At 46.1% G+C, this 14353-nt stretch overlaps 1 protein-coding gene across 1 annotated transcript in view; it reads right to left on the bottom strand.

The window, feature by feature from the left end:
* The window catches only part of lgr6 (leucine-rich repeat containing G protein-coupled receptor 6), a 73632-nt gene that overhangs the window by 18961 nt on the left and 40318 nt on the right, over positions 1-14353 (bottom strand). Inside the window, exon 3 of the mRNA XM_084680457.1 lies at positions 11473-11544. Within this exon, the coding sequence (XP_084536583.1) occupies positions 11473-11544 (72 nt within the window). The remainder of the gene's footprint in view (positions 1-11472; positions 11545-14353) is intronic.

Genomic DNA, 14353 nt, shown 5'->3' with positions numbered 1-14353 from the left:
ATCAAGTGTCCATATTGTAACTGCTTAACAGTGAGCTTGTGTCTTGCCTGAGTGGCGCCTTAGTTTACAGGACTAGCAGTCGTCAGGAGAATGAAGGAATATTTTAGTCCCCTCCATTTTTTTCATCTTGCATTATGCTGACTGTCGCTTCTCTGAAGGCTCCTTCACATGATTTACACATAGACGTACAGTATGGGGAAGGGACACACACACAGAAACACACAAAGTCTACCCTCAAAAACATTTACAAGTCTTGTTCCTGGTGGATATTTCTGGTTCCTGGAGGAGCCTTTCATTTCCAGAGTATGCTTGAGGACCATGGAGCATGCATTTTCTAATGCTTTCTGTCTTTGTGTCTCTATCTCTTTCTTACGGTGTTTCTCTCTTAGTCTCTCTCTCATTCTCATCCTGCCTCCCTCCCTCCCTTTCTTCTCCTCCCCCCATAACCAACCTTGATTTTTTCCCTGCTTGGATAAATGTTTGCCCAGTGTCAACATACACTGATACTCAACTCAATATACACTGAAGCTTCTTTCATCTGACGCATTTGACTTCCCTCCCTTTTTCCATATCCTCCTCCTTGGAGGCGCCTGGATGGCACTCTGTTACAGTAGCTCCTTTACTTTTTTTGTTGCATTTTTCACTATTTTCATTGTTTTTCATAGTTTTTTTTCCCTTAACACGACTGTAGTAATTTGCGGGACTGTGAACTTATATCATCTGATACTTTTGGTTTTAGTTTTCAGGGAGTTTGATCAGTATAGATCGTTTAGATTGTTTTTGCATTTTTCAAGGTGCAGCGTCTATTTGAATAATGCTGCGCTACTCTAGAGAGACGCTCCTCAGATGCAAGGCTGCGAGCGCTCCCCTGCTCAATATTCCTGTGGAGATAAGAAGGCACAGAAGAGGTACCAGAGCTGGAGTGAGAGTAAGACGCGAAAGAGAGACAACGGCACAAAATTGGGACACACCTGGGCATTCAAAGAGTGTCCGTAGACAGCAACGCCCCTCCGATACCATCGTCAGGTTCAGAAAACGGTCCTATCGTAACTTCTGCCTTCTGGGAGACGCTACAGATCTATGCGAGCTGGAACGACGCGCCTCCACAACAGCTTCTTCCCCTCTGCTATAAGACTCCTGAACTGCCAAAGCTGACCTGGACTTTTTCGATTTTTATTTTTTTCCTATCCCCATTCCCTCCTTACCTCCTTACTGGACTGAGCTACCTATGACAAAAGAATACCACCAACATTGTTGTGTGGCAATAAAGTTTGTATCTGTATTTTTTATCTGTATCTTTCAAGCCCCCCACAAACACACGCACTACTGCAATGCCCATCCCGATTATGCACACTCCTTAGACAATTTGTACATGGCACCAGCCTCATTTGAAACTCCATCACACACACACTCCATGGTGTGGTGATGTATGATCTCTCAAGGAGACACAGGACAGAGTCCACTTCCCTCACCGGAATTCTTCTTTCTGTGGCTTTTCACACTCTGTTATTCATCTCTCCTCCTGTCTGCCTCGCTTACTCTGCCTGTTTGCCTCTTTCTACTGCCTCGCTCCTTTCTTTCCTCAAAAGTTTCCTCTTTACTTTTTGATTCAGTCCACTTGCTGTCAACTTCTGCATCTCACACACACACACTAACACACATATACAGCACAGACACTCTTTTCCCTACACCTACTCCCATCCTGCCCTCCTCACCCCTCATCCCTCCCCAAACAAACGCAATCATCAAAGTAGGTTCTGAAACGTTGAACTTGGCCCAGCAGAGGACTATGACACACACAAGCGTCAGCTACAACTCACTCTCGGACCCTTCTGGTTCTATGCGACATGGCCACCTGTAGACCTGCAGTACAGGAACCCTGCCTTCCGCTGCCATGATCCAGTGTCTAATAACACCATTGCTCCGGGTGCCGAGCTGCCAAAACCCTGGGAAGGTTCCAACCGGAACTGAGAAAGTTCCATAGGAGCCAATAAAGCAGGGTCTGTTTTCTCCTCCTGGTCACATCAAAGAGGGGGTTTCATTCGGACCCAAGAAGGTCTGAAACGATCTAGCAGACCTCGCTAGTGAGACTTTTTCTGGATGCTCAGGAAACACTCACTGGGTATCAAAAAATGTGGTCGGGAAGTTGGGTCTGGAGGGTCTCGTATTGGGAACAACTACATAAAACCAGGATCGGGACAGACCAATGAAATTGCCAGGGCGGGCTTTATACGATGATGGACAGATGATCAACAGTAACGTAATCAACAACGTCACGAAAGAGCCCTTGGGTTGAATTCGTTTTCAACAAACAACATATTACGTTGCTCTGATTGGTTGTAGGTCTATCCAATTGAGCGAAGAGGCATTTGTTTTACGAGTTCGGTTGAAACACGCCCCGTAGTCACAGCCCAACGGAGCATAGAGTTAGGACTGGCAGCGTAGGCACTGTGTTGGTGGAGATGAGACGATTATAGCCCTCGCTGTACTCAGCTCTCGTGAGATCGGTCAGGGCCGGCTCAAGGCATAAGCGAACAAAGCGGCTGCTTGGGGCCCCATGACCACCAGGGGGCCCCCCAAGAGCACTTTAAGTTACAGCTTAATTTTTTAGTTATATTATGTTAATGGTAATTATACAAATTTGCAATAAACTCAATATTATGTTGACCGGCTGGCAAGGAAGATAATAGCCTACTGCTGTGTTAATAAATTATGCCTTTGTCAGCACTCATACAGCAACAACGTTGTCGATTGTTCAAGAACAGAAAAGATCAGTCGGCAATCGCAATCTGACACGGCAAAAAGCAATGTCACAAAAAAAGACATTTCTGTGGTGCAGAGAAAAGAAAACAAAGGAAGAGAAAAAACAGCAAGATATGTTTGCATGATTAATTCGCTGTCATTTTAGGATAACACTTAGACTAGCTAGCTAACAAAATATAACAATAGCTAGATCCCCCCCGTTAAAATGGGCATTTCTTTTGCTAGTATGCATTCACCTAGGTGGATTTACCTAGGCCAGGGGTCGGCAACCCATAATGTTGAAAGAGCCATATTGGACCAAAAAAAAAAAATCTGTCTGGACCCTCAAAAAATTACAAGCTTTATATAAGCCTTATAATGAAGGCAACACATGCTGTAAGTGTCTATAGTAGCTATATTAGTCTACTATTTTCCATGCTTTATTCAGGGCTGCCAACCTTTGCAAAAACCTTGGAGTGAGATTTGGTATTTGGCAGTGCCGCTTGCTAGCCATTTTGGTGCCCTACACATAATTCCTGGCTGGACTCGTTAGTTACGTTTCCTCCAGGATCACAATGACTCTTATTGAGTGACTCGTTGCTCTTTTTAGGTTATATATAACGAAGTTAAGTCTTGTACTCTGTGAAATATTTTACTGTTAATTGTTCTTCTACAGGTACAGTTCTGCACTTTTGTGGTTCATGTTGTTTTAATTTGTAACTTGTAGGCTATAACTGCATGCTCTTATGGGTCTTCCCTTTTGGCACTTGTTTAGCTTTCACAATGTATGCTTCATGTTTTGGCTACTTGCAATGTTTGGGACTATCTTGTTGTTATGATCAGTGACCTATGCTCTTTTGTAAAGCTCTCTCTTCGAAGTCGCTTTGGATAAAAGCGTCTGCTAAATGAATAAATGTAAATGTAAATTCCTTCATGATTAACTGTAAAATCCAAATTTAGTTTGCACCTAACATATTTGAGTGTGCTAAAATTAGCAATAACGTCAGCTAGTTTCAGGTGTATGCATAGGCTAACTATAAGTTAGCAGCACATTTCCCTTATTTAACAATAATTAAACATGGACTTACCTGAAAGTGATGCACGGGCATCATCTCGCAGTTTATTTCTTTTTCTGCCCCTGCCATTTTTGAAAAGTTTACTTAGCCTACTGTCAAAGTTCGTCAGGCCACTGAGATAGGAAAGGGCACCCACGGCGAGCTTGGAAAGTTGAGTGTGTATTTGTTTTTTTGTGGGGTGGGGGAGGGGGGGGGGGCACCATCGTAACGTTTTTTGGGCAATTAAATATATTTCTTGTTTTGCCTGTTTTGTGATATACATGCCTAAAAGGTGCGTAATATTTATATAGGCCTACTGAAATAATATCGGCATTATAATTATAATAACTATGATGATTTTTCAGTTGGCAATTTTTTGGTGCCCCCTCAGGACATGGTGCCCTACGCACAGCGCGTAGTGCGCGTTATGGGAGCGGCAGCACTGGTATTTGGCCCCACTCGTTATGCGAGCGCGCACAGCGCATCACTCCGGCCCTGCTCCCATCCATGCTCGCTGACGCGTATCGTTACGGTAGGGCCCCCCGGCCCAGCTATCGGTAGCCTATCTGAGAACCTTTTGGAAAAAACGGGCTATGGACCCAACCAACTCTATTTGGGAGGGGAAAACTCCCCTTGAGAGCGTGTGAAATGGTTGAAATGCGTGTCTCACGGCCAATGCGTGAGAGTTGGCAGCCCTGTATTTATTATCTCCTGGTTTGCAACAAAACTAGCAGCAGTAGTGGACTTTGGACATGCAACCCACTTCTTAAATCTATCTTGCACTTGTCTAATTTCTCCAGAAGTAATGCAATCGCACTTTTTCTCTCACTCCCAACTGGATAGGCTTCTTGGCTGCAAATGTAGCATGCATTCCCTGGAAATGTCTTTCCACGTTACTCTTTTTGTTATTTGACAACTTCTCATTACAAAGCAAACATTCAGGCAATCCTTCCGCATTGGCAATGAAAGCAAATGATTCGGTCCAAGAACTGTTGAATCCTCTTTCCTCAGCTATCTTTCTCTTTTTCCCTTTGGGACCCATGGCCCATGACACACCTGCCGGTTTGTTTGCAACAGCCACTGGCACTACGCCGAACTGAAAGAAACGTGTGTCGCAGGCTATGACGTAAATCTTTGCTGGCAGAACGAAGCAGACAGACAAAGCAGACAGAACAATATTAAAACATTTCTGTTTTAAAAACAAAAAATAAGTTCACACTATCTTTTTTAATATTTTTGAAAAAGCTCCAGGGAGCCACTAGGGCGGCGTTATGCAATAGATGCATTGTCTGGTTTATTTAACTACTTTTCAGTACACCACATTAGGTACACCACTTAGTACTGTAAGACTTAGAATACTTAAAGTTCAAATCATCACATGACTAATATGGGTTTGCTTCTGTTAAAATTTAAAACGTTATAAGGGCGAAATAAATCAATATTACCATGTAAGCAACACAACTAATGACATTGCTAATTAGTGCATTAGATTAATAGTGTGCGAATAATCAAGGATTAAAAATAATCAATAATATTTGTGTCACAGGGGGGCCCCTAAATCAATTCTGCTTAAGCCCCAATAAAGGCTTGGGCCGGCCCTGAGATCGGTTGTAACGTGCACTGCAGAACGGGATATGTGAGATGCTTTTTCCGTGCTTTGCTTTTCAGATGCATACCTGTCAACATTTTTTTTTTGGGGGGGGGGGGGGGGGGGGGGGGAATTGTCGATGCGGCTTGCTGATTAGACATTAAATTCCTCCGTCCATGTAGCCTACTGTCAGGGACGGACTGGGAGTAAAAATAGGCCATGGACTTTGATCCAGACCGGCCCACCAGAACCAGTCCCGTATACGCCACCACAGCGAGCGCCCTGCTAATGCATGCAACTTCTGTGCCTGATGTGATGCTAGTTATAGGGACTTCAACGCTTAATGTGAGCGAGCAAATTTTTTGTGGCTGATTTGAGCGAAAAAGTTTTTGAGGCTTTATGTAAAACAAACAAATAGCCGCCTTTTCAATTGGTAAAACATTGTCCAGTGAAGGTAATTACGTTTACGTTTCTTGGCCTGGTTTTCCATCTTTATATTCTCCATCTTCTATGGATGCGTTTCATACAAGATCTGGTAACTGGACAACTTTGAAATAATATATTGATGTGAATATTTCTATAATGAGGTTTGGCCATACATATTAAGGGAGTTTCACGGGTGTGAAATACGAGAGACTCCCGGGGAAAACTTCACTCATTGCTTGCTTGTAGTTGTCCATCGAGGCCGATGATGACATCCACTTCTGACTCAACGGTGAATTGTCTGGTAGTCCTATTCTGGATCCACAGATTGTATAACAAGTGGGACATGTGTATGTAATAGTGGCGGTACTGGCAACTGTGGTTGCATTTCTTTTATGCCTTCTTACCTGTCTCCTGGCTGTCCTGTCCTCCTCCAGTGCTTTCGTCTTGGCACATCTGATTCCAGGTGTTACGGTCAGCAGCCAAGCCCTCCAGGACCCCAGGTCTGATTTTACACCTCTTCAGTGCTGTTTTTATTTGGTCTTTAAAGCGCTTCTTCTGCCCTCCAGCAGAGCGTTGGCCTTTGGCTGGCCATACACTTTGTGAGGCAGCCGATTGAGGGGGATCCTTATAATGTGCCCCAGCCATCATAGCTGATGGTGGGTGATGGTGGCCTCAATGCTCTTACAGCCTGCTCTCCTGAGGATTTCAGTGTGTGGCACACGGTCACGCCAAGTGGTTCCTGTCCAGCATGCGCTGGAGACAGCGGATGTGAAAATGCTCCAGGGACTTCACATGGCGGCTGTAAGTGACCCAGGCTTCACAACTGTGAGGAGGGTGGTGATGCAAATGGATTGATACACTGTGGGCCTCATTTATCAAGGCCTTCGCGCCTATTTCCAGGCGTTAATTGTTCGCAAAGACTGACTTAACGATGCAGGCTATTTACAAACAGGGCGCACTTTGGTAAAATCACAGATTGCCTGCCACACGAGCGAGAACAGGCAAGCTGCGCTTTCAATGTGCGTTTGTGGGAGGGTCATGGGGAAAGTGGGAGGGTAATGGGTAAAGTGGGAGTTCCACCCCAAATTGTGGGAAGATACGTGTAAAGTGTGCCTAATTATATATTCTGCGGTATTTACAAAGACTGACAGTAAGAGCGAGCCTCTATTCTGCAGGGGAAATTCTCTGCTTCTTAAAAGCAGGTGTAAACCAGGAGCGCGTTTTCCTGTGTGTACAAATGTACCTTATTCAATGGCAGCAGTGATCCAAGCAAGGCAAATACATTTTCCGAGGGTGTGGATGTTCTTCATGTTTTCTATGCTTCATGTTTTGGTTACCTGCAATGTTTTTGGGGCTATCTCGTTGTTTATGATCATTGACCTATGCACTTTTGTAAAGCTCTTTCTCGGAAGTAGCTTTGGATAAAAACGTCTGCTAAATGATTACATGTAAATATCAATTATCTGCCCTGTAAAATGTTCAGGTTTGCTGTTACTTCATGCCCGTCGCTAAATTTAAGCTTGCGCTTTCTTTTTCCCATAGGAAGATCCATGACAGATACATACGGGCCCATTGTTAGCTCTTTTAGAGGCGTGCTAATTACACTTATGGGTGGAGTATATACGCTGATTGCCTGATGAGTGTCAAGTTTGATAAATACTGCGCAAAATGAGGAAGCATAGCGGGCGCTATTACCGAACTCGCAAAATCACATGTAGCGTAAACTGCGCCATTGACCCAGCGCCTGAGTCTCCGTCTGAGGCAGCTGATGCTTGTTGGATTCTGTTCTGGACCTCATTGTCAATGTCATTGTCCTCAGAGAGGATGCTCCCCAGGTATTTGAATGATGGTACTACACACAGATGCTTATCAGTGATGCTAAAAATGGGTGGAGTGGATGGGATGTTGGCAGACTACCTCTGTTTTGGTGATGTTGATAGTCAGCCCCATCCTGCTGTAAGCCTTCACAGCTGCATCCACAACAGCCTGGAGGTCTTGAGGAGTGTGAGCCATAAGAGCGCAGTCATCTGCATACTGCAGCTCAAGGACCCTCACTCTGTGCAGCTTGGTGGTTGCTTGCAGCTGATGTTGAAGAGATTGCCATCTAGCCTATAGACTACTGTCACCCCACTGTTGTCATCAATTTCCCTATGGAGAAGTTGAGTGACGCATAGGAGGAAGATGTTAGTGCTAGTGCTAGTGTACACCCCTGCATGACCCTTGTGCACACAAGGAAGGAGGCAGACTCTTTTCCTCCTATTATCACCCTAGCATTCATACCATCATGAAACTGAGGATGTTGACAAACTTGCTAGGGCATCCAAACCGGAACAGGCTGTCCTACAGTAGGTCTCTCTGCACAGTTTCGAAGGCTTTGGAGAGGTCGACAAAAGCCATAAACAGGTCTTGATGTTGCTCCTTGCACTTTTCCTGAAGTTGCCTGGCTGTGAAAACCATGTTGACTGTACTCCTGTTCTTTTTAAAGCCACACTGTGATTCTGGGAGCAATGACTCTGTGATGTTGTTGAGTATCCTCTGCAGCAACACCTTGGCCAGGACCTTACCAGCAACAGCAAGGAGTGATATACCCCTGTGGTTGCCACATATGGTCTTTTCACCTTTGTTCTTGTATATGGTGACAAGTTTGGCATCTCTCCATTGCTGTGGGATGTTTTCATCAGCCCATACTTTAATGATGTGTTGATGTAGCGCTCTTGTACAGAGGTAACCACCCTGTTTAAGCAGTTCTGCGGGGATATTGTCAATGCCCGGAGACTTGTTCTTCAAGGAGCAGATGGCTGACAGAACCTCCAGGAAGGTCGGGGATTTCCTGTGCCCTCTCTGTCCACCATTTGTTTTGCATTGTCCGCAGGGTCCTTTGTCCTTTGCCATTGCTGTCTGACGGTGCTCGATGAGGGTTTTTTCAGGGTTGCCTGGTGTGCTTTGTGCATGGCGTTCAGAGAGTTACGGATGGTGTCTGAGTTATTGTCAAACCAGTCCTAGTGGTTCTTGGTCTTTTAGCCGATTGAGCTGGCTGCTGCTTCATGAAGGGCTGAGCTCATAGTGGTCCACTGCTGGTCTGTGGCATTCTCTCCACTAAAAAAGAACTCTAGCTTTTCAAGTGTTTCAGCCAGGGAGCATTGAAACTCATTTCTTGTGCTAGTATCTTCCAGATGAGCGCAGTCTAAGCGTCTTCCACTGGACCCACGTTCTGCATGGGGGACATACGCTCATGTGGACTTTGGCCATGATCATCCGGTGGTCTGTCCGGCATTCTGCACCTCTCATGGCCCGGCACATCTGAACACCTTTGATGTCCCAACGTCTCACGATGACATAGTCAATCAGGTGCCAATGTTTAGAGCGTGGGTGCATCCATTGATGTTTTATATTTGGTCTTTTGCTGGAAGATGGTGTTGGTTATGGTCAGGGTGTGCTCAGAGCAGAGAGTAAGTAATCTCATGCCATTTGAGTTGGCCTGATTAATATCATGCCAGCCAAGTACTCCTTGCCATATCCTGTCACTCTGCCCCACACAAGCATTGAAGACCCCAAGGAGTAGGATCTTGTCGGTCTTGGGGATCCGGTGGAGAGCCTCATCCAGTGACTGATAGAATGAGTCTTTAACCTCAGTGTCGGTTGGCAGGGTTGGTGCATACACACTAAGAAGTGTAGCAAAGCGGCTCTTCGCCAGGGGGATACGAAGGGTCATCAGTCTTTCACTGATGCTCACAGGTGTTTCAGTGAGTCTTGGTAGCAGTGTGTTCCTGATGGCCAGTCCAACACCGTGCAAATGTTGTCCACCTAGGGGGTAGCCTTTCCAGAGGAAGGTGTAACCGGAACCTTCCTCTATTAGCGACCCTTCATCAAGGAGCCTGGTCTCGCTAAGCGCAGCGATATCGATGTTGTAACCCCTCAGCTCATCCGCAATCAGTTCTGTTCTTCTGTGAGGTCTTTCGGTCCTGCCATAGGAGTCCAGGAGAGTTCTTACATTCCATGTTGCCAGTTTTAGGTTTTGGGATTTATTTCTTCTGTTTCGACCGCAGAAGTGGAATGACCCGACAGGTGCGGTATCCTGTCCAGGTGTGAGATAAGGGGGCATTTTTTAGGCCACCCTTTGTGGGCCCCTCCTCAGTTTGAGTTGAGCAGTGTGGTCCCTAAATAGGGGCTGCTCAGTCACACAGGGTGCTGCCGAGATCAGCTGCACTCAGTCCCAGCTGATAGCGACCAATACCCTGTGCCGCTGACGTGCAGGGTTGTGACTAGAAGCTCCCAGTCTATTCAAACCTGCTCCCGTCGCCAGTTGCTCCAACACCACCAGTCTTCAACCAGATGAGGGTCTAGAGAGTATACACCGTGGTCAGAGGTGGATACATGCGCAAATAAATTATTTTGAGTGCCGTTGGAGGAGCGCTATCCCCTGTAGCACTATCTTCGCCATCATGAGGTATATCTGGTGGCATGGGTGAACCCAGGACGACCAGTTCCCCATCCAGGCTGCAGGAGGCTACCGGGTCCTGGCTCTATTTAGGGCCACCTATTGCGCACCGCCATCGCATTGCTTTTCTATCGGGTCTGCTCCCTTAGCCTTGCCTTGAGAGGCTACCCCATAAGGCGGTGGGGCTATTTATCCATAGTTGGGTCAGTGGTTGATGGGTGCCAGGGCGTGTCCACCTTATGGTGGGCTTGCACACCACATCTCTGAGGCCAGTTTAGGCTGGGACCGCGGGGTACCCAGTTACCATGTGTGGCCGCGAGGAGGCACTGCAGGAGACTTGGTGGTGGAGAGGTTATGTACTGGCAGAGGAGACATACACTCTTGGCTCCTCTTTTCACTCCCTATAAGGGAGCTAGCCAGCGGCCGTAGCTGAAAGCAGAGAGTTGCAAGCAGGGGACATCATGCAGCATGCACTAACTACAAGCACTCCTACACTACTGCACTAGACGCTTCACACACACCCTGTGTGGCTTACACACACACACACACAGTGCCTCAGGGAGGGCCTGACCACAGAGCCACAGTTGAGTGTGTGAGTGCAGGCTCAGTAGCTGGATTGGCCTGGTTTTCACCAGGCCTTTTCAAGTATTTTCACCGACACTGTTGGTGGCACATGCCCTCCCGGCCTCTGTGAAAACACAGGCAGCGGGAGAAGAAGGAAACACGACTGTGTGTAACTGTGTGTGTTTGTGTCTGCGAGGTGATGGAAATTACCATACAGATGTTTACTGGGAAATTATTCATTTAGAAAAGAAGGATCTGGAGTGAATGTGTTACGAAATTGCGAGAAGGGGAAAGGGCAAACGAGGTAGTCCAGACACATGGACCCTCCGCACACACGCACGCACACACACACACACACGGACCCTTCTGATGATACAATTAGGCCCCCAGAAACCCTTATTAGCCTGGGGGATTGCAGTGTGGGTGGGAGAGTGAAGAAGAGGAGAAGGGGAAGAGCGAAAGAGAGGAGAGCGAGAATTGATGGAAAATGGGGTTGTTTCACAGCTCATTGGAGATGCTCTCCCTGGCCGGCAGTGTCTGCCCTCTCCTCATGGCTTCCAGATGGTGTCAGCAACATAAGAGGAACCATTTCTCTTTCTATTATGAGTGTGCGTGTGTGTGTGTGTGTGTGCGTGCGTGTGTCAGGACACACTACTCACAAGGACAGGAGGTTGGGTAGGTCCCATGGTGCGTCTTCAGGCAATCTCTCTAACTGGTTGTTTTGCAGCATCCTGCAGTACAAACACATAGCACTTTATTTTCCAGCCAAAGAAAGTTTGTGTATATGTGTGTTTTCTGACTGAACCGGATGTGTCTCTGTGTGTGTGTGTGTGTGCAGCTATGTTTATGTGTATCAGGCAAAGCAGATAAACATTAATATCCCCCTCAGTTGGTTCAATGGCAGGAACCAGACATGGGAAAAGGTAGCATGTGTCTGTGTGCGAGAGAGAAACAGAGAATACGAGGAATAGAGGAGGGAAATGTAGAGCGAGAGAAAGTGAGAGGGGGGGGGGACTCCATGGGTGGGCTGCTGATGTAATTCTCAGAAGAATGGAGAAGAAAGTCAGGAGGAAGTGGAGAGAAAACAATGTCGTACCCCTCCCCCCTGACCCTCTTTCTCTAACCCTCTCTGTCTTTGACCCCCTCTCTCTTCCTCTCTGTCTCAGGAGTCTTTATTAGGCCCAGTCGTCTCTGACATCTGAGTTGGAGCAATACTGTCTGCTGAGTGGTCCCTCAGAGCCCAGGCCTCTATCATGGTGTCGTTCAGGGTGCCACCACAGGCAGTGCCAAATGTGTGTGTGCCCATGCCAAATATGTGTGTGTGAGTCTAGGACACCCAGTGTCAGGGAGCCTGAATAGTCATGAACACCATCACATGTAAGCCTGGCTTTCCCTCTGTGAGTTTATTATTACAGACTTTTTATTATTATTAAAGTGTGTGTGGGTGTGTTATTCCTCTATGGAAATGATGACATGACATGATAAATACATTTGATTCTGACTGTGGTCATATTTCAAAGCAAACCCCAGCAAGGAGTCACTGGAAACCCATGCTCATGTTATGTGTGTGTATGTGGTTCCTTGTGTGCGTCTACAGGGACCCTTGTGCTACCCTCCTGGAAGTCACCGGTCTGTTTGAATCTGACACAAAGGAACTGTGATATATTGAGGAAGGAAATATTTCAGCTGAGAGGGGCGTGTGTGTATGTATGTGTCTGTGTACTTGTACAAAATTGTGTGTGTGTGTCTCCAAGTTTGTTTGTGTGCAGGTCAAAACCTTGTCTCCTGCCAAGCTAGCCAGACCTGTAGACCCGATCCTAGTAGACCAGCCAGACCAGTAGATCTGGTCCACTAGTAGGCCAGCTAGACCAGGATTTACCACATTTACAACATTATTATATTCTTTCATTTATAATTTCATTAAATGTTTTATTATAATAATAGTATTCATCTATATCTCCAGTATAACTTACAGATCAGTATGGCAAGTTAATTATTTGCTAGAAATGTTGGTTAACAGAAAATATTGAATGCAATGGTCTATCATAGCCTTATAAATTAACTTTATTACAAAGTTTATCCCATTAGGTGATTTCTCCTGTTTTATACAGTACTCCTTCCTGGACTAGTTTTTGATGAATTTGAGAATGTTTAAACTGAAAAGGCTTGAAGTTTGATCCAGCAAACAGACTGTAATATATTGTCACTTTTACAGGCCAATCATTGATTTCCATGCTCAGTAGGATAATAACATATGTTGACTGTTCTTCTATGAGTTTGAAAACCAAGAACAGGCTTAGCGTTATGGGGTGTTAGTGAGGGACTTCACACTGGTAGGTAAGAAACATTTTGTCACTTTCTCTAATCTCTGTGGGTGGTGTGTATGTGAGTGAGGCTGGGAGTTCTTTAAATGGCTGCTTAACACCTGTGAGCCTGTGTGTATAAGTGTATGTTCAGGCAACTGGGTGGGGGGGGGGGGGGGTGAGAGCTGAAGAAACGTTCAGCTGGGCAGTTCTCCACTCATAAACTTTAACTGTGCTCAATGATGCGTGTCCTATGCATTTTATTCTGTGCAGACACACAGCACACCCCTGTACGGTGGCCCTGAAGTGCAACTCGCCGGTCTCCCAGCATGCGCAACCCGCCCTCTCCAGAGGATTCAGAATGCGGCGGCCCGTCTGGTCTTCAATCTACCCAGACGCTCCCATGTTACCCCACTCCTCATCTCCCTCCACTGGCTTCCCATCACGGCCCATATCAGATTCAAGACTCTGGTACTGACCTTCCGAGCGGTGAACAGGACTGCATCCGACTACATCAAGTCTCTCCTCCACCCATACACTTACACCCACTAGCCACCTACGGTCTTCTTCTGACAACCGCCTGGTGGTCCCACTGCTCAAGAGCGCCCGGTCCCAACACAAGCTTTTCTCCTGTCTGGCCCCCCAATGGTGGAATCAGCTTTCCACCTCCATCATGGACACTGACTGTCTTCCCACCTTCGAGAAAAGGCTCAAGATGCACTTGTTCCAGGAGTACAACAGTAGGCCTACTTAGGAAAGCTTGGCTGGACCTGATGTTAGTTTCCTCCAGGTACACAATGACTCTTATTGAGAGAATTGTTACTCTTGTTGGTTAGTTATAATGTATTTAAACTTTTGTACTAGCTGTGAAATATTTTACTGTTGATTGTTCTTCTACAGGTACACTCTTACATTTTTGGGGGTTTCATGTTGTTTAATTGTAACTTGTTTAACTGCATGCTCTTATGGTTCTTCCCTTTGGCAGTTATTTGGTTTTTCACAATGTATGCTTCATGTTTTGGCTGTTTGCAATGTTTGGCAACTCCCCCCAAATAGGATGACTTGCTCACCTCCCCCCAATACAAAGGTACGCTACCCCAATTGGGAAACAACATTACATGACCTCAAAACGGAAATGGTTGGTACTGGTAGGCCTACTACACTTCGTTGCTGAATGGATCCTATCCTGGTCCACGTAACTCTGTCATTATCATGAACTTGATCGTTTTGGTTGGAA

This window comes from Hypomesus nipponensis, chromosome 18, assembly GCF_054491055.1.
Source record: "Hypomesus nipponensis isolate SF chromosome 18, ASM5449105v1, whole genome shotgun sequence".
Lineage (NCBI taxonomy): Eukaryota > Metazoa > Chordata > Actinopteri > Osmeriformes > Osmeridae > Hypomesus > Hypomesus nipponensis.
The sequence above is the reverse complement of the archived record's forward strand: the minus strand, read 5'-3'. Positions and strand labels throughout refer to the sequence as shown.